The 26,354-nt window shown below is 41.6% G+C and overlaps 1 protein-coding gene and 1 pseudogene across 2 annotated transcripts in view; one reads left to right on the top strand and one right to left on the bottom strand.

Annotated features, from left to right (window-relative positions):
* The first annotated feature begins 5,171 nt into the window (after positions 1-5,171).
* Positions 5,172-26,354, top strand: part of ATRN (attractin) — a 172,477-nt gene continuing 151,294 nt past the window's right edge. The window contains exon 1 of the mRNA XM_065892394.1: positions 5,172-5,599. Within this exon, the coding sequence (XP_065748466.1) occupies positions 5,217-5,599 (383 nt within the window). The 5' untranslated portion in view covers positions 5,172-5,216. The remainder of the gene's footprint in view (positions 5,600-26,354) is intronic.
* On the bottom strand, positions 23,747-25,026 carry LOC136134780 (glyceraldehyde-3-phosphate dehydrogenase pseudogene; annotated as a pseudogene). Its single transcript, XR_010656587.1, has one exon. The product of XR_010656587.1 is annotated as a glyceraldehyde-3-phosphate dehydrogenase pseudogene (transcript).

The following is a 26,354-nucleotide window of genomic DNA, read 5'->3' as shown; positions in this document are numbered from 1 at the left end:
ACAGGCTGTTACCCATAATTCTGAGAAGTTTTTATCAAAAAGGATGGCTTCGGGTGTGGGGTGGGAGGATGAAAGAAATAGATGAGGGAGATTAAGAGGGACAAACTTCCAGTTACTAAATAAATGTCACAGGTATGAAATGTACAGTGTGGGGAATACAGTCAATAATAATGTAATATCTTTGTGGTGACAGATGGTAACTAGACATCATGGCGATCATTTTAGAAGGTATAGAAATACTGATCACTATGTTATAGCTAATGATACTGAGTTATATACTTGAAAGTTGCTAAGAGAGGAAATCTTAAATGTTCTCACCAACAAAAAAAGAAATGGTAATTATGTGATGGGATGGAGGTGTTAGCTAATACTATGGTGGCAATAATTTTGCAATATAAGTGTATCAAATCAACATGTTGTACACCTTAAACTTACATGATGTTATATGTCAATTCTATCCCAATAAAGCTGGAGAACAAAAAAAAGAAATACTGAGCACTATGTTGTACACAAGGAACTAACAGTGTTGTGGGTCAATTACACTTGAAAAACAAACAAACAAATAAACACACTTATAGAAAAAGAGATCAGATTTGTGGTTATCAGAGGTGGAGGTTGTGGGGTGGGGGAATTGGATGAAGGTGGTCAAAAGGTACAAACTTCCAGGTATAAGATAAATAAGTGCTGGGATGTAATATACATCATGATTAATATAATAAACTCTCTTGTATGTTATATGAAAATTGTTAAGAGGGTAAATCCTAAGAGTTCTTATTATAAGGAAAAATATTTTTCTATTTCTTTAATTTTATATCTATATGAGATGATAGATGTTCACTAAATTTATTGTGATAATCATTTCATGATGTATGGAAGTCAAATCATTATGCTGTACACCTTAAACTTATACAATGCTGTATGTTAATCATATCTCAATAAAATTGGGGGAAAATGGCTTTAGTTTGGGAAGCTCTAATTTGAAGTCATTCTTCATGGGTGTACTATTTAGCAAGGCCAGTTGTCTTTTAATGTTATTATTGTTTTCATAACATCTAATCTATGTACAGGAGAAGGCTTTTAGTTCTCTATCATAGAAATTTGGGGAAAGGGGCATGCATCCAGCTCATCCAATAGAAATTTCAAGTCCTCTGCCTTTAAATTGGTTATGTCTTCCCAAGACTGGGTTTTGTCCCTTGAGCTGATGTAAAGGTCACTTCCTATATTTGTGAGGCTTGTCTATGGAGGCCATAGGGGCTCTGCCATAGCTCAGGGGGCTAATTCTGCATTCCCAGGTCCAGGATCCCTAAATACTTTCCCTTAGAGCCTGCCAAAGAGTATTGGGATCTTATGTTTGTAAGTTGACCTATCCCTCACATGGGAGCTGCTACCCAATAAGCTTCATTCCTACATAGAACCCTCCCAGTTGTGATTGTTCCAAAGTTTCAGGATCAGCCTTTTTCACAGGCAATATAGTACCTTACCTGTTAGGTGAGATCCTGACACGTGTAATCAGGGAATTACTTCATTTCATGTACACTAAAAGCATAAGAAGACCTTTGGCATACTAAAATATGTTGATGTTTCAAACAGTTCAGAGAAAGGTCTTTTGATGCTTAGGGAAGGTCAGACAGCTGATCAGATAGATCTTACCAGGGAAGCATTCATCCTTGCTATATAGTGCTCAATAAATATTCGTTGTATGTAGTAAACTGCTGGTACCCCTCCCAAATTTCCTTTACTGGATCCTTCTTACTACTGTGAGTGATGGCTGCCAAATCCTGGCCCTTTTGCCTCAAGGTGGGATCAACTCTATGGTACAATTCATGCTCCACAGCTCTCCATAAGATCAGGCTGAAGCTCCAAATAAGACCACATCTTATCAGCTACCTTCCCTGCTCTATCCTGCTTCCTTTATTGCCTTTCTCCTAAGAGTACTCTCCCAATAAATTATGCACTCAAATCCTGTTTCAGGGTCTGCTCCTAGGGAAACAGACCTAAGACACTGCATGAATAAAAAAATATAAAATTTCATCCATGTCCATGACCTGGAGACAATGTTATAATGCAAGCAAAGATATAGAAAATGATGACATGAAATCAGAGAGAGCAGAAGGGCCACACGGAGAGAATGCTTTTCTTGAGTGAAAAAACCAAAAAACCATAAAACCGGCAGAGGCAACTTCAAACCATCTTAGTAGCAAATGTCCCTGGCCATGCAGTTAGTAAGAACTATGTTATTTAGAGTCTGGACTTAGAACAGTTCCAGATCAAAGGCTAAGAATTCTTTGCTGTTGGCATTAATGTTTCTGGGACCTGGAGCTGGCTGCTTTGATAAGGACTAGTGGAGAAACAGGTGGCATGGGATTTCAGGTAGAACAGCCACAGTACCTTGGTGATAAGGAATAAGGAGTCCAACAGAAGTGCTTCCAGAGCTGCAGTGATCCCTTTTGTTAGGAGTGACTGGATATTATACCAGAACCCACTTAGTATTATATACAGATGACTAGCTATACATGATATTTGTATACATAATTATACAGCCATTCTTGATCAATTCTTAATCAAGTTTACCTCACAAGACTTGTTCTTGGTGGAAGCAAGTTACACAGTATTCTGGTAATCTATTGCTGTGTAACAAATTTAGTGCCTTAAAAAGTACACTTATTTATTTTGCTCGTGTACCTGTAATTTGGGGTTGGTTCAGCAGAGATGATACCCCTCTGCTTCATGAATGTCTGGGGCCTCAACTTGGAAGACTTGAATGGCTGTAGGCTGGCTTCCTCACAGCATGGCAGTCTTAGAGTAGCTAGACTTCTTTTAAGGCAGCTGGATTTCCCCAGTGCAAGTGTTCCAAGACACTCAGGAGGAAGCTGCAAAACTTCCTATGACCTAGACTCAAAAGTCTCAACACATCACTTCCATCATAGTCTACTGGTTAAACAAATCATTAAAGCCACCCCAGATTCAAGGAGTGGGGGGGTTAGTCCCCACCTCCCCACATAAATAGTGTAAAAGAATTTGTAGCCATCTTTAATGCACCATACAGAAACAGAAAGTGTAGTGGACTCTGACAACAACAGTAAAGGAGAAAGAAAATATCAATACTTCCTGTCACAAGAAAAGATTTTGTTTTTTAAGGACAAGATAATTTGAGCATGTTTGAAGGCTAAGGAAAAAGAATCAGAGAAGAGAGTAGGTTAAAGAAGTAAGAAAAAGAATGTTTGCTGCAGCAAGGTTTGAGAGCTTTGGAGAGCAGCCATACTGCTGCTGTGTAGATGCGAGCCATTTCCTGTTAACCTCAGGTGTTGGTAAAGTCACGTGAAACTTCACAGCCTGAGCTCAGTTTTGCTCTGGGGAGTGGTGGAATAGGCTGGTTCCACTTCTGGCCTGGAGGAGCAGTGTCTCCTGAGGCCAGAGCATGGCTCCATGTCAGCCTGTCCCATGGTAGGGCCATGTCTTCCATTTTCCTGTCTCATCCTGCACATCGCCATGTAGGAAACTGTAGCAAAACATAACCTGCAAACCAGAATGCCAGTGCTAGGGCCTAGGCTGAACAACGGGTTTCACGTAGGAATAGGAGGGATGTGTGGGTGGAGAGCTGGCTGTTGTGCAGTTCAGCTTCAGCAGGCTTAAGGGGATGCAGAATGAAGAAGGTCAGGACCTGGGTATGAGGTACATCGTAGAATTTTAGAATTCTGTGCTCTGTGAAGAGAAGCTTCACAGGTACATGAGGGCCTTTCTTTGTTTCCCACGGACTGCAAGGTGCCCAAACTATGAGATAGCTGCCATGGGAATATTCATCCCACCACAAGGCTTATGTCAGACAATGTTCTGGTTATCTATTGGTGAGTAACAAACCTCTCTAAAACTTGGAGGCTTAAAACAGCAGCCAGTTTATAATTTCTCAGGATTTTGGATAAGGCATAGTAGGAAAGACTTCTCTCTGTTCTACATAATGTGGAACGGCTGAGATGGCTGGAACAATGGCTTCTTCCCTCAGTGACTTTGTCCCTCAGCTGGGATGGGTCCACCAGGTTCTTGTGTCTGGGATCTCAGTTCTTGGTGATAACTGGGTTCCTACTTTTCCTCCATGTGGTCTCTCTGCAGCAAGGTGGAAGAGCAGCTGCAGCTCAGGACTATCAAGAGCTCAAAATCAAGATTCCTAGGTTGTTCTTAAAGGCTCAGAACTGGAACTGGCACACCATCACTTGCCCCACATTCTTCTTCAGTTAAATCGAGTCACAGGTCTGTCCAGATTCCAGGGTCAGGGAGCACACAAGGTTGTACTGTCAGGAGGCATGTTTCACTGGGGGGCACCAAAGTAACAAACCACCTGACAAGAAGGGCTCCAGGGGCAGAACTGTGTGTGAGGGGTGGAGAGGGGGGATGCTCCTAATTTTATGTTCCTAATTTTATGCTGCCCTTTCTTCAGAGATGATTGGAGGGCAAATAGCGGGGAGCAAGGTAACCTCAAACTTCCTGTACAGGATTAAAGGTGTGTGGTCTGGTCTGCTACTTAATCAGCCTGTATCAAGGGAGGCGCACTGTGTCTTCAGTTCTAGGCATTTATTGAGCATAGCCAATGCGCTAGGTTCTTAACACAGGTGTTACTTCGTTAACCCTATACTACAGAGGACAAAGCAGAAGCCCAAAGGCAGCACTGCTACAGTACCGCACTTAGCGTCACACCACGACGCTGACTCCTGGGCCCTTTCTGCCCCGCAGCGAGAGTTGGGGTAGAGCGATGACCGGCGCCGGGGTCTTCGGGACCGCAGCGCTCAACTCTGCCGGCTTGGTTAGCAGAGGGACCGGAACCGAGGCAGCGAACGGGAAAAGGGTGCTTCAGGACCGCTACGCAGGGGCTGCCTCGCCGGGCTAAGGGATAAAACTAGAGCACTAGGGCGCTTAGTTAGAGGTCGGAAAGGCCTCGCCTTAGCCCAGGATCCGCGTTAGAGGTCTGCCTCCAGGGCCGCGTGCCCCGCCCACGCACGCATGCGCCGACCCCCTCCTCCCGCGCAGCTCCGGCCCCGCCCTCAGGATTGACCGCCCGAGCCACCGTCCGCATAGCCCCGCCCCGCACGGCCAGGCGAAGGAGAGCCGGTGGTGCCCTGTGGTGTGCGCGCGCGCGCGCGCGTTTGTGTGTGTGTGTGTGTGTGAGTGTGTGTGTGTGTGTGTGTGTATATGTGTTCGTGGGGCACCGTCTCAGCCCCGGGAAGATGGTGGCGGCGGCGGCGGCGACTGAGGCGAGGCTGAGGAGGAGGACGGTGGCGACGCCAGCGCCCGGGAGCAGGAACAGCAGGCGGTGCCGGGACTGGGACGCGACCAGGGCTGGGAGGCCAGGGCTGGGGACCCGGCTGCGCCTCCCACGGCGGCGGCGGCGGCTGCTGCTGTTGCTGCTGCTCCCGCCGCTGCTGCTGCTTCCCTGGGCGGCTGAGGCCGCGGCGGCCTCGACGGCGGTGTCGGGCTCAGCCGCAGCAGAGGCCAAGGAGTGCGACCGGCCCTGTGTCAACGGCGGCCGCTGCAATCCTGGCACTGGCCAGTGCGTCTGCCCCGCCGGCTGGGTGGGCGAGCAATGCCAGCACTGCGGGGGCCGCTTCAGGTGAGTGGTGTGTGGGGGGGTGTCGGAGGGTAGGGCTCAGCCAGAGGCCGAGGCTTAAGGGCCGCTCGAGACGGCCCCAGGCCGGAGGCGGCTGCCCGACAGAAAGTGGGGGGGATAGGGCCGCCCCATGGTGTTTGAGGACCATTTGCTTCCTGGGAGATCATCGTCTCTGGTCTGGGGTCTTCCTGTAAGAGAAGTTGAAAAGGTTCGAGGCAAGGGTGGGGGCACCCCAAAGGGGTTTGGGCGCGGCGGACTACATGGGACGAAAGCTTAGGATCCCGAAGAGTTTCAAAGCCAGTCTCTGAAACTGGGCCTCTTTTGGAAAAACGAGGTATAAAAGAAAAGGTGAGAGAGCCAGTCTTCCTTAAACACTTCTTTGGAACATCCCCTCGTTCTCTAGAGCCTGATGAGTTCCTGGACTGATTGGAGATGTGGGGTACTCCGAAGAAATAGGGCCCTGGGAGAGATTCGTTGTCTGGAGATAGAAGGGAAAAGGGTAGGATTGTGAGATATTAGAGATAGAAGAACCATCGGTTATTGGCTAAAGGAAAGTGAAGAAACTAGCCTTTGGAAGCTCACTGGAGGGGGCGTATTGGAACAAGGTCTGTCATGGAGAGGGCATCGAAGGAGGTTCCTGTTTGCCCTGGTTTCTGGAGAATATGGAGTTCTGAGTTGGCCTGGTTCAGGGCAGTACCTCTTGGAGAGATCATTCATTAATTAATTAGTAGTTAACTATTACTTGCTTTAGTTGTGCAAGGATTTCTGGATAATACAAACAAATAGATTAGCCAGACTTTGGCCTAGTCCACAAGAAGTTTGGAATATAGCTAGCGAAAGATTTGTACATAGATAACCATAATCATAAGGGCTACAGAGTCATTCATGCTTTTGGCAAATATTTACTGAATTTTTTTGATGTCAGATAGGGAAGAGTGGGGAAATATGAAGAACAAGACAGACAGGGACCCTGCTCATAGATCTTACATTCTAGTGGGGAGACAGACAAGAAGTAAATAAATAAGTGAAAGAAAAGAACAAATAATTTTAGGTAATGGTAAGTGCTGTCAAGAAGGTAAGTCAGGATGGCCTGATAGACAATTATAACCAGTTGGTAACTTTAGGAGAAGGCACTCATTTGAAGTGACATTTGATCTGAGACCTGAATGAGGTAAGGGAGAACCTGTGGGAATTCAGGGGCAGAGAGGGTGTGACTAGCTGAGGGGGTACAGGGATATTTTGAGGAGGAGGTGACGTTGGATTTGAGTACTTGAGGATAGTAGGATTTGGAAGTGTGGCACTGGGAAAAAAATTTCAGATGGAACAAAGGATGCAAACAAAATTGTGGAGACCAGAAAGTAAAGTATTGCTAGTGCCAGGGTGTATAGAAGAGAATTGCGAGAGAGAAGTTTGGAACCGTAGAATTATAGACTCACGTAATGTCAGATCTTCAAGGGAACACGAAGAATGTTGAAGAGCTGAGCTCTTTGTCGTTATGGAGAAAGCAAGTGATTTCAAGACTAGTGTACTGTAGGGCTAGCCTTGTACCTTTACTTAGGGTTCTGGGTAATGTGGTTCTGGTTTATGAACTACATTAATCTACACAAACTTGTTGAGGGCTACTCTGGGTTGGGTTATGAGATTACAGTGGTTAACGAGACAGACACAGTCCTGCTCTTACGGAGCTTACATTCTAGCTTGGGAACAGTAATCAATTTCTTATGATTTTTCTTAAAGCTATGGAAGTGAATAGGAGGGGGCAAATGGAGGACTTGATTTAGTTTGGAAAGGTAAGGTTAGTGTCTGAATAAGTGGCTTTTGAGTTGAGATCTGAAGGGTGAAATGCCACCACCTACATGGGAGGTGGGGTGCTAAGGGTCCAGTATGTACAGAGGCTTGGAGATGAGAGGGATCATGGCAGGATGGATAGAAAGCCAGGTGGCTGGAGCAGAGAGAGCAAAGGGGAGCAAGACTGGTGAGATAGGAGCCGGGCCTTGTGAAGCCCTGTTGGTTGGGTTGAGAATTTTGACCTTTAGCCTGTGAGCAGTAGAATAGCATAGTTAATCTTGTTTTCATGACATTACAGGCTTTTAGATTGGCGCCGGAGCAGGAATGGCCTTTGAAGATGGGGCCAGACCATTTTGAATTTGAGGAACTTCCACGATCAAGTGAATGGATGGTTGGGTCAGAGGAGAGTTCTTCAAGTTCTGAAAATCTGGGATGCCTTAGTAGACCGTGGGGGCCCACAGGGTGGGGAGGGATATATATAGCTAGATCAGTTGTCTGTAATGTTCACAGAAGGTGGACTCACTTTAAGCATGAGAGATGGTGGGCAACTAGATTGGAACTGTTGACATGGGTCAGGACAGCAGTAACGAGAACTTGAGATAAGCTGTGGGAATGGAGGCAGGGTTAGGTGCTCGGTGGTATTGTAGAGGTGAATGACAGATCTTTCTTTGAAACTGGCTTGCTCTTGGGAAGAGAGAGGGGGATGGTGAAGGAAAGAAAACTAGATCCTATCTTAGGTGATTGACGGTGTTACCATTAACAGACACAGGGACACAGGAGGAGCAGATTTGAGATGTTTAATTTTGCACATACTGAGATTGGAGTGTTTACAGGGTTTCTACCTTGTGGGACAGGTGTAAGTATTGGAGTCATCTGCATATAGAGAAAGCAGGTCCAAGTGTCCATGTGGACAGTCCAGAGGATTGGAGAAAAGCTACTTGTTAGGGGGAACATCCAGTCCTGACACTGGTTGTCTCAAATGGTGTCATCCGTGAGTGAAGGGGCACCCCTGGTTGTTGTGGACACTCCACTTGAGCCAGTTCCAGCTGGTGTCAGTGCTCTTTCCTGGGCAAAGAGTTATGACCTTTATTCTGATAATTTCATTATATTTTGTGGGATTCTCGAATTTGCATTTTAAAAAAAGGAAAGTAAGGGACTTCCCTGGTGGTCCAGTGGTAAAGAATCCACCTTCCAATGCAGGGGACGCAGGTTCGATCCCTGGTCAGGGAACTAAGATTCCCCCATGCCACGGGCAACTAAGCCCACACCACAACTACTGAGCTCGCAAACCTCAACTAGAGAGCCTGCATGCCGCAAACTACAGAGCCCACGCGCTCTGGAACCTGCACACCACAACTAGAGAGAGAAAACCCACACACCACAACTAGAGTGAAGCCCGTGTGCCCAACCAAAGATCCCACATGCCTCAGCGAAGATCCTGCGTGCTGCAACTAAGACCCGATGCAGCCAAAGATAAATAAATAATAAATCTTAAAAAAAAACAGAAGCAATATTTTAAAAAAGTGAAAGTAAGAGGAACTTATATTTCTAGGCTTTTAAAAAAACCTTTCATTAAATTTTTAGTTGTAGGATTTTTTAGGGGAAGAGTGAAATGTTGGTTTTCATTATGTGTTGGTATGTGTCTTGATTTAACTTACAAACCTCTTTGTTATTAAACTTCGAGACATTAGAATGAATACCTTTCTGGTTTGGGTCAGCATTAGGTTGGTGTGATTTTTAAGCCTTTTAGTTCCATAAATCCTGTGTTTCAATTGCTGTTATAAGGTCCTTTTCATTAATTGAAAGGAACGTAGGATAATAAGAGGGTTAGATTTCACTAAAGTTATCATACTGAGTCCATACTACATGCCACGGACTGGATCAGGCATTTTCATGTATATTGTGCCATTTAATCTTCAGGACAACTCTGAGGGTGTTGTTTACAATTTGGATTGTTGTGTGGTTATAGTTAGAAAATCACTTAATTTTTTTTCCAAATGTAAGATACTATAGAAATGATTAATTACAGAGGATAAAGTTAATGGTGTCAGTTTAATAAAAATAACTATGAAATCTTTGGTGGATGATTTCTAAAGCAATGCCAGTTCCATTCATTTTTATGTGATTCAGTAATCATGTTTTTCTACTTGTGATATCGCCATCGAAACTTTTGTTTGGAGGATAAATATATCACATTAAGTTAGAAAATAAAGATGTTAAGCTCATTTATGAAATTAATATGCATTTAATTCTTTTAAGTTCTTGTATACAACTTCTGGGAGGTTAGAATACAGTAACCTTGCTGAATTAGAGCCTTATAGTTGCCCATGATATTAATACTGTCTATAGAAGAAAAAGAAAGGCATTTATTCAGCATTTGTTTTGTGCACAGCACATTGCAGTAATAGTAGTAGTAATAGTTGCAGCAGTAGCTGCTTCCATTTTTCTAGCATTTCTCCATTTTTTCCAGGTGTTGTGTCAAGGGCCTTTTAGAAATTATTCTTTTTAATCCTTAGAGTGAAGTTATTCCCATTTCACAGTTGGGTAAACCGAAGCTTGGAGATACAGAGTAACTTGCCCAAGGTTACACAACTTGTGAAAAATTGAGATTTGAACTCAGGCCTTGTCTAATTCCCAAACATGTGCTTTCCTTTATACCATTTGGCCTCTCATTTTTTCTGAGTCTAGTCATCCTTTATGGACATTATTTGGAAGGGCTGACATAATCCCAACACTCTGAGAAACAAAGGAGGGAAAATAGGTTTGTTACAATAGGAAAGCTAGCATAAAAAAAAAAAATCTTAATTTACTTGAATCTGTCTGGCTACTGGCCTGAGGACATAAATATGTTTTTCTAACTAGTGAAGTGAAAATTCTGGAAAATAAAATTTGATAAAAGAAGGTAAAATAAATACTTATTTTGCTTACAGTAATTACTAAGAAGTATTAACCTGAAGCCCTAAATTTATGTTCATGAATCAAATTTAGACTTGTCTGTTTTTCCCAGTAGAATATAAGCTCCATGAGGCAGGAATTTTTATCTGTTTTGCTCACTGTTATATTCCCAGAGCCTAGAGCAGTGGCTGAGACATAGTGCTCAATGACTATCGTTGAATGAAGGAATGAAGTTCTGCTATATATTCTTTATGACTTAAAAAAAAAGTCATCTGTACCTATATGACTGCTGTGTTTGTCTTTTGTCCTTTTATTTCTCCTGAATTTCATTGTCTTGTCTTCCACTGTTTGCTGGGCATCTTTATTGGGATGTTGTGCTGTCCACCTCATACTAAGCCACATCGAAGACCAAACTTCTTATCCTCATTGAAAAAAATAGTGTTTTCCTTTGTACTTCCTTATTTCAGTAGCAAATTCTACTTTAGATAACCAAAGGTCAAAACTTAGGAGTAATCTTTTGCTCCTTCTGTTTGTTCTCCCTTCTCTAAAGTCTTAGAAATGTGTTCCTTTCCATTCTTCTGCTGCCATCCTAGTGCACCTGGCCCTTCACCTTATTGCTGACCTGCCTCTGTTGCACCCTGGCTGGTTTCTTGCACCTCCAGAATACATTCTACATTCTACCCTGTGTCATATAATCCCCTGAGAACATGTATCACTGTCTTGCTCAGAAACCTTCCTAACATACAGAGGGACCTAGGGCCAGATCATTAAACTCCATACCAAGGAGTTTGGGCCTTATCCTCTTGTTTTGTTTTTGTATTTTATTTTGTTTTATTTTATTATTTTATTTATTTTGGCCGTGCTGCACAGCTTGCAGGATCTTAATTCCCTGACCAGGGTTCGAACCCATGCCCTGAAAGCACAGAGTCCTAACCACTGGACCACCAGGGAATTACCTGTTTTTGTTTTTTGATTGAAATACAATTTATGTACAATATTATGTTAGTTTCAGGTGTACTACATAGTGATCTGACATTTGCGTACATTATGAAATGATCACCATGATAAGTTTAGTAACTATCTGTTCCCATACAAAATTACTGTAGTATTATTGACCATATTCCTTATGCTGTATATTACATCCCTGTGGCTTATTTATTTTATAATTGGCTGTTTGTAACTCTTAATCCCCTTCACCTGTTTTACCCCTACCTGGGCCTTATCCTCTTGGAATTGATAACATGGTCTAAATTACTGACTTTTTAATACCGAATCTCCCAATGTTACAATCATGTTGGGCACATGATCCAAACCCTGTTACCGCGGGCAGTAGTTTTAACTTGTTTCTTTGATACTGCATAACTGGGATTGCCAATTTCCAGCTCAGAATCAGGCTGTTCTCACTGCCCTGTACTTCAGCTCTTTTTATCTAGTTTCATATTCAGAGGCTCATTAATTGTCACTCTATTTGTAAATTGTATTGGATACAATTTCTATCAAAGTTCTTTTAGTGACAGATGCCCAACTTAGACAAGCTTAAGAGAAAAACATGGGAGAGATTTATTGGTTTATGTGACAGAAAAGTCCAGGGGATATTGTTGGCTTCATATGTGGGTAGATCCAGGTGACCAGTTGGTCTCTCTCCTTCTCTCTTTACTGGGCTCACTTTCAGGCAGGCTCTCTACATGTGATGTCTCCAGGAGCTAAATCAAACTGGAAAAGAGTAACTTTTCCTTAGCAGCGTGTAACAGATAAGGAAGAGTGAGAGTCTCGCTGGTTGGTCCCTTGTCCTTTACTGAAGCAGTCACTGTGGCTAGTGTCCTGGGAATGTTCTGACTGATCATACCTGAGTTGAGTACCTCTCTGGAGCTGGGGGATGAGGGTCCAACTCCATAGATGGAAGGACTGAGAAAGGGGAAGGAAAACAGAAAACACACTGTCACCAGAAAGTGGGGCCAGTACCGGGCAGGTGAGGACAGTGACATCGCTGCCTATTCTTAGAACCTGTTGTTTGGTGAATACTCAGTAAGTGTTGATGATGAAAATTGGGAATGGTCTGGAAAATATCGTATCATGTAATGAGATGCTGGTCCCCCAGTTTATCAGAAATTTACTCCATGAGGGACCCACTATGTGGAATGTTGAGGTTACTGCAGTGAAGACTGTTCTGTGTTGAGAGCCAAGTCATTGAATGGCAGTTATTCATCCCTTGATATGTGACAGGGAAAAAAGAGAGGATTATGGGAAGAATCAACAAAATATGTGCTTATGTTGTGTGAATTTATGTTATTTTGGGTGGAAACTTTATATAAAATACATAACAGACCTTTCAAGCTTTTGGCTGATTCCTGGAAGAGTTTACTTAGATGAAAAGGTAAAAATATGTTTATTGAGTAAAAAGAAAAATTTAGCATGAATGTCTTAATATAATTGCCTAATATGTTTGAAAGCAGGTATCTGACATTTAAACTTTACCTCTGTGAAAGGTTCCCAAGATAGGGAAATGCATTTTATTTACTACAGTATAGAAGACAGATAAATATATAGGAAAAAAGCAGAGTATGTTTATGATCAAAACAGTTTTTACTAATTGTGATTAACTTATTTAATAAATTTGTAGGTTATCTTTATCTTGAGAATTAAATATAGAAGTAGGTACCTGTTAGCGTGGTTGAACAGAAATCATATTGGTTTTTCTCTTTAAATACAATCTTGTTCCTAAAACTGAAATGAAACTGTGGTTGTATTTTCCCTAATGATTGTATCTAGAAATTTATCAGCCACTAACCTATTATGAAACTTGTTTCTCATTTATACTCTTTACTATTTTCTGTGATTTCCCAAATACATGGTGGCAAAACTGCCCCTTATTCATATATTATATACTAATCTAATCCTTCGTTTTGTTGCTTTCTTCCTTCCATTTTTCCTTTTCTCCCTATACTTTCAAGCTGGCCCTTTATTGTTAGCCTGACTTTTTCTAATTTTTCCTCCTTAGGGTGAATTTCTTTTATTTACCTTGCTTTTTTCTTTCTCCTCCTTTTATTGATGTCATATCCCTTTAACTGCTTTTCTTTTAACACATGAGACCCTGGTTCGATTTCATCCTTTCAGTTTTTAATTCTTTAAGTTTTCTGTTTTTTCAAGTACATTTTGAGTGAAGCTTAATTCAGGCTATTTATTTACGTGTTTACTTATCTAGAATTCTCTTTCACTTATAGAAGTCAATTTTAGTTATGGCTGAATTGCCTCTTTATTGTTTTAGAATTTGACATTAACGGTGTACAGTTATTAAGTTGAATGAATTTTCCAATTAATTCCTCTTGGTACTTTTTGCATTGTAATTAAGGTTTTTCTAATTTGTTTATTAATAAGCCTATAAACATTAGAGGCTGAAATTGTGTCAGGTGCTGTTAAGGGACACAAAAGTAACCTCTTGACCAGTGTTTCCTATATTTTTTGATTCACAAATCCTTTCACAAAAATGTATAATCTTGTGGACTATCTTAATTACACATTAAAAAATGTATCCTATTTTTGATAAGGTGATTTTAAATAGTAAAAAGTAATTTCCTATTAAACATTATAACATACATTTTGAATACAATTTGTAATATTCACAATATAAAAAGAAAAATTTCTTTTCCCTCTTTAACATGTGGGCACATGTTGTTTAATGTATTTTAAATTAATTGAGTAAGGAGAAGCATTATTTATACACAAATAAAAAGTGACATTTAGTTTGGGGATCGAATATATATTAAAATAGAGACTGTATTTGGCTCTGCTTTATACTATAGAAATAGACAACTTTCCTGTCCTCATGTTTCTTATTCATGCATTTGTGCTTTAAAAATTATTTCTTAGAATTTTTTTGTGTTTTGTTTCTAAATGATAGTGGTTTTCAGCTGTATGTAAGCATTCCTTTGCAAATAGCATACTTCCTGTGTGGATCGTTTTTCAAAATTGAATGAAAAGGCCAAACTGGCTGTAATTCTCACTTAATTTTCCCCTTTCACATTGGTTTTTGAAATACTGGAGACATCTTGCAAAGTTATACAAGGATTTTTCTTTTTTCTCCCATATCTCTTCCCTCTTGCGTCTCCCTTTCTCCCACACTCCCTGTCCCACCCCTCTGGGTGCTCACAAAGCACTGAGCTGATCTCCCTGTGCTATGCAGCTGCTTCCCACTAGCTATCTATTTTACGTTTGGTAGTGTATATATGCCCATGCCACTCTCTCACTTTGTCACAGCTTACCCTTCCCCCTCCGCATATCCTCAAGTCCATTCCCTAGTAGGTCTGTGTCTTTATTTCTGTCTTACCCCTAGGTTCTTCATGACATTTCTTTTTCTTAGATTCCATAATATATGTGTTAGCATACGGTATTTGTCTTTCTCTTTCTGACTGACTTCACTCTGTATGACAGACTCTAGCTCCATCCACCTCACGACAAATAACTCAATTTTGTTTCTTTTTATGGCTGAGTAATATTCCATTGTATATATGTGCCACATCTTCTTTATCCATTCATCCGATGATGGACACTTAGGTTGTTTCCATCTCCTGGCTATTGTAAATAGAGATGCAATGAACATTTTGGTACATGACTCTTTTTGAATTATGGTTTTCTTAGGGTATATGCCCAGTAGTGGGATTGCTGGGTCATATGGTAGTTCTATTTGTAGTTTTTTAAGGAACCTCCATACTGTCCTCCATAGTGCTGTACCAATTCACATTCCCACCAGCAGTGCAAGAGTGTTCCCTTTTCTCCACACCTTCTCCAGAATTTATTGTTTCTAGATTTTTTGATGATGGCCATTCTGACCAGTGAGAGAAGAGATCTCATTGTAGTTTTGATTTGCATTTCTCTAATGATTAATGATGTTGAGGATTCTTTCATATGTTTGTTGGCAGTCTGTGTATCTTCTTTGGAGAACTGTCTATTTAGGTCTTCTGCCCATTTTTGGATTGGGTTGTTTGTTTTTTTGTTGTAGAGCTGCATGAGCTGCTTGTAAATTTTGGAGATTAATCCTTTGTCAGTTGCTTCATTTGCAAATATTTTCTCCCATTCTGAGAGTTGTCTTTTGGTCTTGTTTATGGTTTCCTTTGCTGTGCAAAAGCCTTGAAGTTTCATTAGGTCCCATTTGTTTATTTTTGTTTTTATTTCCATTTCTCTAGGAGGTGGGTCAAAAAGGATCTTGCTGTGATTTATGTCATAGAGTGTTCTGCCTATGTTTTCCTCTAAGAGTTTGATAGTTTCTGGCCTTACATTTAGGTCTTTAATCCATTTTGAGCTTATTTTTATGTGTGGTGTTAGGGAGTGTTCTAATCTCAAACTTTTACATGTACCTGTCTGGTTTACCCAGCACCACTTATTGAAGAGGCTGTCCTTTCTCCACTGTACATTCCTGCCTCCTTTATCAAAGATAAGGTGACCATATGTGCGTGGGTTTATCTCTGGGCTTTCTATCCTGTTCCATTGATCTTTCTGTTTTTGTGCCAGTACCATACTGTCTTGATTACTGTAGCTTTGTAGTATAGTCTGAAGTCAGGGAGCCTGATTCCTCCAGCTCCGTTTTTCGTTCTCAAGTTTGCTTTGGCTATTCGGGGTCTTTTGTGTTTCCATACAAATTGTGAAATTTTTTGTTCCAGTTCTGTGAAAAATGCCACTGGTAGTTTGATAGGGATTGCATTGAATCTGTAGATTGCTTTGGGTAGTAGAGTCATTTTCACAATGTTGATTCTTCCAATCCAAGAACATGGTATATCTCTTCATCTATTTGTATCATCTTTAATTTCTTTCATCAGTGTCTTATAATTTTCTGCATACAGGTCTTTTGTCTCCTTTGGTAGGTTTATTCCTAGATATTTTATTCTTTTTGTTGCAATGGTAAATGGGAGTGCTTTCTTGATTTCACTTTCAGATTTTTCATCATTACTGTATAGGGATGCCAGAGATTTCTGTGCATTAATTTTGTATCCTGCTACTTTAACAAATTCATTGATTAACTCTAGTAGTTTTCTGCTAGCATCTTTAGGATTCTCTATGTATAGTATCATGTCATCTGCAAACAGTGACACCTTTACTTCTTTTCCAGTTTGATTCCTTTTATTTCCTTTTCTTCTCTGATTGCTATGGCTAAAACTTCCAAAACTATGTTGAATAAGAGTGGTGAGAGTGGGCAACCTTGTCTTGTTCCTGATCTTAGTGGAAATGCTTTCAGTTTTTCCACAATTGAGGACAATGCTGGCTGTCGGTTTGTCATATATGGCTTTTATTATGTTGAGGAAAGTTCCCTCTATGCCTACTTTCTGCAGGGTTTTTATCATAAATGGGTGTTGAATTTTGTCAAAAGCTTTCTCTGCATCTATTGAGATGACCATATGGTTTTTCTCCTTCAGTTTGTTAATATGGTGTATCACGTTGATTGATTTGCGTACATTGAAGAATGCTTGTATTCCTGGAATAAACCCCACTTGATCATGGTGTATGATCCTTTTAATGTGCTGTTGGATTCTGTTTGCTAGTATTTTGTTGAGGATTTTTGCATCTATGTTCATCAGTGATTTTGGCCTGTAGTTTTCTTCCTTTGTGACTTCCTTGTCTGGTTTTGCTATCAGGGTGATGGTGGCCTCGTAGAATGAGTTTGGGAGTGTTACTCCCTCTGCTATATTTTGGAAGAGTTTGAGAAGGATAGGTGTTAGCTCTTCTCTAAATGTTTGATAGAATTCCCCTGTGAAGCCATCTGGTCCTGGGCTTTTGTTTGTTGGAAGATTTTTTTTTTTTTTTTTGCGGTACGCGGGCCTCTCGCTGCTGTGGCCTTTCCCGTTGCGGAGCACAGGCTCCGGATGTGCAGGCTCAGTGGCCATAGCTTCACGGGCCCAGCCTCAACGCGGCATGTGGGATCTTCCAGGACCAGGGCATGAACCCGTGTCCCCTGCATCGGCAGGCGGACTCTCAACTACTGCGCCACCAGGGAAGCCGTGTTGGAAGATTTTTAATCACAGTTTCAATTTCAGTGCTTGTGATTGGTCTGTTCATATTTTCTATTTCTTACTGATTCAGTCTTGTCAGGTTGTGCATTTCTAAGAATTTGTTCATTTCTTCCAGGTTGTCTATTTTATTGGCATAGTGTGGGTTGTGGTAATCTCTCATGATCTTTTGTATTTCTGCAGTGTCAGTTGTTCTCCTTCTTCATTTCTAATTTTATTGATTTGAGTCTTCTCCCTTTTTTTCTTGATGAGTCTGGCTAATGGTTTATCAATTTTGTTTATGTTCTCAAAGAACCAGCTTTTAGTTTTATTGATCTTTGCTATTGTTTCCTTCATTTCTTTTTCATTTATTTCTGATCTGATCTTTATGATTTCTTTCCTTCTGCTAACTTTGGGGTTTTTTTGTTCTTCTTTCTCTAATTGCATTAGGTGCAAGGTTAGGTTGTTTATTCGAGATGTTTCCTGTTTCTTAAGGTAGGGTTGTATTGTTACAAACTTCCTTCTTAGAACTGCTTTTGCTGCATCCCATAGGTTTTGGGTCCCCATGTCTCCAGTCATTTGTTTCTAGGTATTTTTTTATTTCCTCTTTGATTTCTTCAGTGATCTCTTGATTATTAAGTAGTGTATTGTTTAGCCTCCATGTGTTTGTATTTTTTACAGATCTTTTCCTGTAATTGATATCTAGTCTCAGCGTTGTAGTTGGAAAAGATACTTGATACAATTTCAATTTTCTTAAATTTACCAAGGCTTGATTTGTGACCCAAGATGTGATCTGTCCTGGAGAATGTTCCATGAGCACTTGAGAAAAATGTGTATTCTGTTGTTGGAATGTCCTATAAATATCGGTTAAGTCCATCTCCTTTAATGAATCATTTAAAGCTTGTGTTTCCTTATTTATTTTCATTTTGGATGATCTGTCCATTGGTGAAAGTGGGGTGTTAAAGTCCCCTGCTATGAATGTGTTACTGTCGGTTTCCCCTTTTATGGCTGTTATTATTTGCCTTATGTATTGAGGTGCTCCTATGTTGGGTGCATAAATATTTACAATTGTTATATCTTCTTCTTGGATTGATCCCTTGATCATTACGTAGTGTCCTTCTTTGTCTCTTGTAATAGTCTTTATTTTAAAGTCGACTTTGTCTGATAATGAGAATTGCTACTCCAGCTTTCTTTTGGTTTCCATTTGGATGGAATACCTTTTTCCTTCCCCTCACTTTCAGTCTGTATGTGTCTCTAGGTCTGAAGTGGGTCTCTTGTAGACAGCATATATATGGGTCTTGTTTTTGTATCCATTCAGCCAGTCTGTGTCTTTTGGTGGGAGCATTTAATCCATTTACATGTAAGGTAATTATTGATATGTATGTTCCTATTCCCATTTTCTTAATTGTTTTGGGTTTGTTGTTGTAGATCTTTTCCTTCTCTTGTGTTTCTTGCCTAGAGAAGATCCTTTAGCATTTGTTGTAAAGCTGGTTTGGTGGTGCTGAACTCTCTCAGCTTTTGCTTGTCTGTAAAGGTTTTAATTTCTCCATCAAATCTGAATGAGATCCTTGCTGGGTAGAGTAATCTTGGTTGTAGGTTTTTCTCCTTCATCACTTTAAATATGTCCTGCCAGTCCCTTCTGGCTTGCAGAGTGTCTGCTGAAAGATCAGCTGTAAACCTTATGGGGATTCCCTTGTGTGTTATTTGTTGTTTTTCCCTTGCTGCTTTTAATATATTTTCTTTGTATTTAATTTTTGACAGTTTGATTAATATGTGTCTTGGCGTGTTTCTCCTTGGATTTATCCTGTATGGGACTCTCTGTGCTGCCTGGACTTGATTAACTATTTCCTTTCCCATATTAGGGAAGTTTTCAACTATAATCTCTTCAAATATTTTCTCAGTCCCTTTCTTTTTCTCTTCTTCTGGAACCCCTATAATTCGAATGTTGGTGCGCTTAATGTTGTCTCAGAGGTCCGTGAGACTGTCCTCAGTTCTTTTCATTCTTTTTTCTTTATTCTGCTCTGCAGTAGTTATTTCCACTATTTTATCTTCCAGGTCACTTATCCGTTCTTCTGCCTCAGTTATTCTGCTATTGATCCCTTCTAGAGTATTTTTAATTTCATTTATTGTGTTGTTCATCGTTGCTTGTTTCATCTTTAGTTCTTTTAGGTCCTTGTTAAATGTTTCTTGAATTTTCTCCATTCTATTTCCAAGATTTTGGATCATCCTTACTATCATTATTCTGAATTACTTTTCAGGTAGACTGCCTATTTCCTCTTCATTTGTTAGGTCTGGTGGGTTTTTATCTTGTTCCTTCATCTGCTTTTTGTTTTTCTGTCTTCTCATTTTGCTTATCTTACTGTGTTTGGGGTCTCCTTTTTGCAGGTTGCAGGTTCATAGTTCCCGTTGTTTTTGGTTTCTGTCCCCAGTGGCTAAAGTTGGTTCAGTGGGTTGTGTAGGCTTCCTAGTGGAGGTGACTAGTGCCTGTGTTCTGGTGGATGAGACTGGGTCTTGTCTTTCTGGTGGGCAGGTCCACGTCTGGTGGTGTGTTTTGGGGTTTCTGTGGCCTTATTATGATTTTAGGCAGCCTCTCTGCTAATGGGTGGGGTTGTGTTCCTGTCTTGCTAGTTGTTTGGCATAGGGTGTCCAGTACTGTAGCTTGCTGGGTGTTGAGTGAAGCTGGGTGTTGGTGTTGATATGGAGATCTCTGGTAGATTTTCGCCGTTTGATATTATGTGGAACTGGGAAGTCTCTTGTGGAGCAGTGTCCTGAAGTTGGCTCTCCCACCTCAGAGGCACAGCACTGACTCCTGGCTGCAGCACCAAGAGCCTTTCATCCACACGGCTCGGAATAAAAGGGAGAAAAAGTAGAAAGAAAGAAAGAAAGAAAGAAAGAAAGAAAGAAAGAAAGAAAGAAAGAAAGAAAGGAGGGAGGGAGGGAGGGAGGGAGGGAGGGAGGGAGGGAGGGAGGGAGGGAGGGAGGGAGGGAGGAAGGAAGGAAGGAAGGAAGGAAGGAAGGAAGGAAAGAAAGAGGACAACAGAAAATAAAGTAAGATAAAATAAAATAATTAGAATAAAAAATAATTATTAAGCAAATTTTTTTAAAAAGTAAAAAACGAAAAGGACGGATAGAACCCTAGGACAAATGGTGAAAGCAAAGCTATACAGACAAAATCTCACACAGAAGCATACACACACACACTCACAAAAAGAGGAAAAGGGGAAAAAATAATAAATCTTGCTTTCAAAATCCACCTCCTCAATTTGGGATGATTCGTTGTCTATTCAGGTATTCCACAGATGCAGGTACGTCAAATTGATTGCGGAGCTTTAATCCCCTGCTTCTGAGGGAAGGGATTTCCCCTTATCTTCTTTGTTCTCACAGCTCCGGGGGCTCAGCTTTGGATTTGGCCCCGCCTCTGCGTGTAGGTTGCTGGAGGGCATCTGTTCTTTGCTGAGACAGGACGGGGTTAAAGGAGCCGCTGATTCAGGGGCTCTGGCTCACTCAGGCCGGGGGGAGGGAGGGGTACGGAGTGTGGGGCGAGCCTGCGGCGGCAGAGTCCAGCATGACGTTGCACCATCCTGAGGCGCGCCATGCGTTCTCCCGGGGAAGTTGTCCCTGGATCCTGGGACCCTGGCAGTGGCGGGCTGCACAGGCTCCCAGGAGGGGCAGTGTGGATAGTGACCTGTGTTCGCACACAGACTTCTTGGTGGCGGCAGCAGCAGCCTTAGCGTCTCATGCCCGTCTCTGGGACCCGCGCTGTTAGCCGCGGCTTGCGCCTGTCTCTGGAGGTCCTTTAAGCAGCGCTCTTAATCCCCTCTCCTTGCGCACCAGGAAACAAAGAGGGAAGAAAAAGTCTCTTGCTTCTTCGACAGGTCTAGACTGTACCCCGGACTCCCTCCTGGCTAGCCGTGGTGCACTAACCCCCTGCAGGCTGTGTTCACGCCGCCAACCCCAGTCCTCTCCCTTTGCTCCGACCGAAGCCCGGGCCTCAGCTCCCAGTCCCCACCCGCCCCAGCTGGTGAGCAGGCAAGCCTCTCGGGCTGGTGAGTGCTGGTCGCACCGATCCTCTGTGCGGGAATCTCTCTGCTTTGCCTTCCGCACCCCTGTTGCTGCGCTCTCCTCGGCTCCGAAGCTTCCCCCCTCTGCCACCCGCAGTCTCTGCCTGCGAAGGGGCTTCCTAGTGTGTGGAAACCTTTCCTCCTTCACAGCTCCCGCCCACTGGTGCAGGTTCCATCCCTATTCTTTTGTCTCTCTTTATTCTTTTGCCCTACCCAGGTACGTGGGGAGTTTCTTGCCTTTGGGAGGTCTGAGGTCTTCTGCCAGCGTTCAGTAGGTATTCTGTAGGAGTTGGTCCACCTGTAGATGTATTTCTGGTGTATCTGTGGGGAGGAAGGTGATCTCCACGTCTTACCCTTCCGCCATCTTCCTGGATTTCCCCTATGCAAGGATTTTAATCAGAAGGTTTAGCAAGATGATCTTGAGGCAAATTTGCAGAATTAGGTTCATTTCGTACCCTTCCCTAAAATGTATTTAAGTATCATGTCTTATGCATCTCTTTTAATAGATACCATTACTGTCTTTTAATTGGAACATCATTTGGACTCCTGGTTGAGAAACACTGACTGACCCTGACCAAGTAACTGATTGCTTTGGTGCATGTATTTGGTGCTGGTTCAGTCTCTGAGCTAACTTTAACTTCCTTTCAACATGAAATATTTTAAGCTTGTGGAAGAGATACAAAGAATAATAAAATGAACATCTGTGTACTTGCAACCTAGCTCTTCTGAATTCCTTCATATTAATATTACTACATAATTATATAAGTTGTGTAATATAAAGCATTACAGATATCACCAAGGTTCCTATATTACTCCTTCCTCATTCTGTTTACCTTAACTCTCCCCAGAGGTAACTAGTGTGGTGAAGTTGATGTTTATTATTTCTCTTATATGTTTCTATTTCACTACAGATACACACACACACACACACACACACACAATGTCTTGTTTCCAAAAACAAGATCATGATTTCAAACTTTATAAAAAGTAATTATTCTGTAATATGTTTTATCCCCACTCCTAAACCTATTTTTTTATGCTTTTGAGATGTTTGTGTTGATAAATGTAGTACTAGTTGATTTTATAGCTGTATTCATTACAGAATTCCAATTTATTTACCTAGTTTTCCGCTGATGGGCATTTAGATTTTTCCAGCTTGTGCTGTTACGAACAGTGCTACAATTAACATTTTTACATATCTCTTTGTGTACCTATGTATGATTTTTCTCTAGGGCTTTGATCTTCAAATTTTGAAGTACCTCCAAAATATTAAAAAATTCTGTTTACTTCCTTGAGTACTTTTAGGTTAACATGCAGTTGACATACACCATTTTTAAAAAAGGTCTTTATGTAGTTGCAAAGAATGTCATTTCTGGTGTATTATAAATAGAGTTACTGAAAAAACCCATTATATTACTTTACAAAATTTATTGGGTACCTGCAAATTTTATAGCAGTTTGTTAACCATTCTTACTTTTTTTTTTTAAACATCTTTATTGGAGTAAAATTGCTTGACAATGGTGTGTTAGTTTCTACTTTATAACAAAGTGAATCAGTTATACATATACATATGTTCCCATATCTCTTCCCTCTTCCAGCTCCCTCATTCTCACTCTTTTTAAAAATACGCATTTAGGGTCTTCTTTGACAGTCAATTTTTTCAGTGTCCCCCCTTTTTTTTTTTTTGCCTAACTTCTTATTTCATTCTAATTCCTCTGTACAATTTTTCCCCCCTGGGTTATGAATTCTGTCCACTGATCTAAATGTCAGATAACATAAAAGTCACCATTTTAAAGTGTACAGTTAACGTGATTTTTAGTGTATTCATAAAGTTGTGCAACCATCATCACTATCTAATTCCAGAATATTTTCATTATGCCAAACAGAAACCCTGTACCTGTTAGCAGTCACTCCCCATTCCTCCTTCCTCCCAGTGCCTGAGAACCACAGTCTACTTTCTACTTATGGATTTTCTGTCCTAGGCATTTGTGGTCATTTGTGACTGACTTCTTTTACTTAGTGTAATGTTTTCAAGATTCATCCATGTTGTATCATATATCAGTACTTCATTCCTTTTTATGGCTGAATAATATTCCATAGTATACATATACCACATCTTATTTTTCCATCCATTAGTTGATGGATATTTGGGTTGCTTACACCCTTTGCCTATTATGAATAATGCTGCTGTGAACATTCATGTACAAATTTTTGAGTGGACATATGGGTATGTCTCTTGGGTGTTTGCCTAGGAGTGGAATTGATGGGTCCACGGTAACGCAATGTTTACTTTTTGAGGAAGTGCCAAACTTTTTCACAGCAACTGTACCAGTTTACATTCCTACCAGCAGTGTATGAGAGTTGCATTTTCTCCACGTTCTCATCAATACTTATTTTCTGAAGTTTTATTCATTTATTTATTTATTTATTTATTTTCTGGGTACAGTGTACTTTATTGATGGTACATGACAAGGTAGGGCTCCCTAAGCCCCTCCTTCTCCCCTTCCTCAGAGGGTCTGGGATGGAAACCGCGTGAAGGTCTGGAGATTCTCAGGTGTGTTGGAGGTCGGAGTTGGGGCAAGGACTCCCCAGCAGCAGAGGACCTCTCTCTTCCTCTCGTGCTCCTGCTGGGGCTGGTGGTCCAGGGACTCTTACTCCTTGGAGGCCATTGGACCATGAGGTCCACCACCTGTTGCTGTAGCCAAATTCATTGTCATACCAGGAAATGAGCTTGACAAAGTGGTCATTGAGGGCGATGCCAGCCCCAGCATCGAAGGTAGAAGAGTGGGTGTCACTGTTGAAGTCATAGGAGACAACGTGGTCCTCAGTGTAGCCCAGGATGCCCTTGGGGGGCCGTCCACCGGTTGCTTCACCACCTTCTTGATGTCCTCGTATTTGGCAGGTTTCTCCAGGCGGCAGGTCAGATCCACGACGGACACGTTGGGGGTGGGGACGTGGAAAGCCATGCCAGTGAGCTTCCCGTTCAGCTCAGGGATGACCTTGCCCACAGCCTTGGCAGCGCCAGTAGAAGCAGGGATGATGTTCTGGGCAGCCCCTCGGCCATCATGCCACAGCTTCCCGGAGGGGCCATCCATGGTCTTCTGGGTGGCAGTGATGGCATGGACCGTCGTCATGAGTCCTTCCACGATGCCGAAGTGGTCATGGATGACCTTGGCCAGGGGGCCCAAGCAGTTGGTGGTGCAGGAGGCATTGCTGACAATCTTGAGGTGGTTGTCATACTTCTCATGGTTCACGCCCATGACAAACACGGGGGCATCGGCAGAAGGGGCAGAGATGATGACCCTCTTGGCTCCACCCTTCAAGTGAGCCCCGGCCTTCTCCATGGTGGAAGACGCCGGTGGACTCCACCACATACTCATTACCAGCATCACCCCATTTGATGTTGGTGGGATCTCGCTCTTGGAAGATGGTGATGGCCTTTCCACTGACGACAAGCTTCCCGTTCTCAGCTTTGACTGTGCCATGGAACTTGCCATGGATGGAATCATACTGGAACATGTAGACCATGTAGTGAAGGTCAATGAAGGGGTCATTGATGGCACCGGTGTCCACTTTGCCAGAGTTAAAAGCAGCCCTGGTGACCAGGCGCCGAATACGGCCAAATCCGTTCGCTCCGACCTTCACCATCTTGTCTCCGGGATGCAGCTGGCACTGCACACAAGACACGGCTGTCTGTCGAACGGGAGGAGCAGAGAGCTTTTCATTCATTTATTTTTTAAAAAAATATTTATTTGGTTGCATTGGTCTTAGTTGCAGCATGCAGGATCTTTGTTGCGGCATCTGGAATCTTTCGTTGCAGAGCGAGGGCTCTTCGTTGCAGTGCGCGGGCGTCTCTCTAGTTGTGGCGTGGGGACTTCTCTCTGGTTGTGGTGCGCAGGCTTGGTAGTTGCGTCACGTGGGCTCTCTAGTTGTGCGCGCGTGCTTAGTTGCCCAATGGCATGTGGGATCTTAATTCCCCAACCAGGGATCAAACCTGTGTCCCCTGCATTGGAAGGTAGATTCTTAACCACTGGACTACCAGGGAAGTCCCATTCATTTATTGTTATGAAATTATTTATATAAATAAATGAATGAATGGCTATCCTAGTAAGTACAAGCTGGTATCTCATTATGACTTTGATTTGTATTTCCCTAATGACTATTGGTTTTTAGTATCTTTTCATGTGCCTGTGTGGCCATTTGTATATCTCCTTTGGAAAAATGTCTACTCCAGTCGTTTGACCATTTTTAAAATTATTTGTCTTTTTATTGTTGAGTTGTAAGAGTTCTTTATATGTTCTGGATATTAGACCCTTGTCAGATTTGCAAATGATTTCCTCTTATATTGTTGGTTATTTTTCACAAGAACAACCTTGATAATGCTTTTTACATACAAAAGTTTAAAATTTTGATGAAGTCTAATTTTTCTTTTCTTTTTTTTTTTGTTCATTTGCTTGTGCTTTAAGTGTCTTTCTTATCTAATCCTAATCCACGGTCATGAAGAGTTACACCTGTGTTTTCTTTTTAAGAGTTTTATAGGGTTAGCTTTTACATTTTGGTCTTTGATCCATTTTGAATTAATTTTTGTACATGCTGTGTGAGGTGGTGGTTCCACTTCATTTTGTTGCATGTGGATATCCAGTTGTTCCAGCACCATTTATTGAAGAAACTATTTTCCCCCCATTGAATGGTCCTGGTACCCATGTCAAAAATCAGTTAACTCTAGATGAATGGGTTTATTTCTAGACTCACAGTTATGTTCCATTGACCTATATGTTTGTTGTTATGTCAGTACCAGACCATCCTGATTAGTTTGTAATAAGTAGTTTTGTAATAAGTTTCAAAATCTTCATATATAGTTTTTAAAAAGTTTTATTTTGAGATAATCGTCGATCCATATACAGTTCTAAGAAATGATAGATTTCTTATATCTGTCACCTGTTTCTCTTAATAGTAACATCTTGCATAACCATAGTACAAAAGCACAACCAGAATATTGGCATTGATACAGTCCATCAACCTTATTCAGATTTCACCAGT

This window comes from Phocoena phocoena, chromosome 15 (assembly GCF_963924675.1).
Source record: "Phocoena phocoena chromosome 15, mPhoPho1.1, whole genome shotgun sequence".
NCBI classification, from domain to species: domain Eukaryota; kingdom Metazoa; phylum Chordata; class Mammalia; order Artiodactyla; family Phocoenidae; genus Phocoena; species Phocoena phocoena.
Note: the sequence above shows the minus strand (reverse complement) of the source record. Positions and strands in the feature narration are given on the sequence as shown.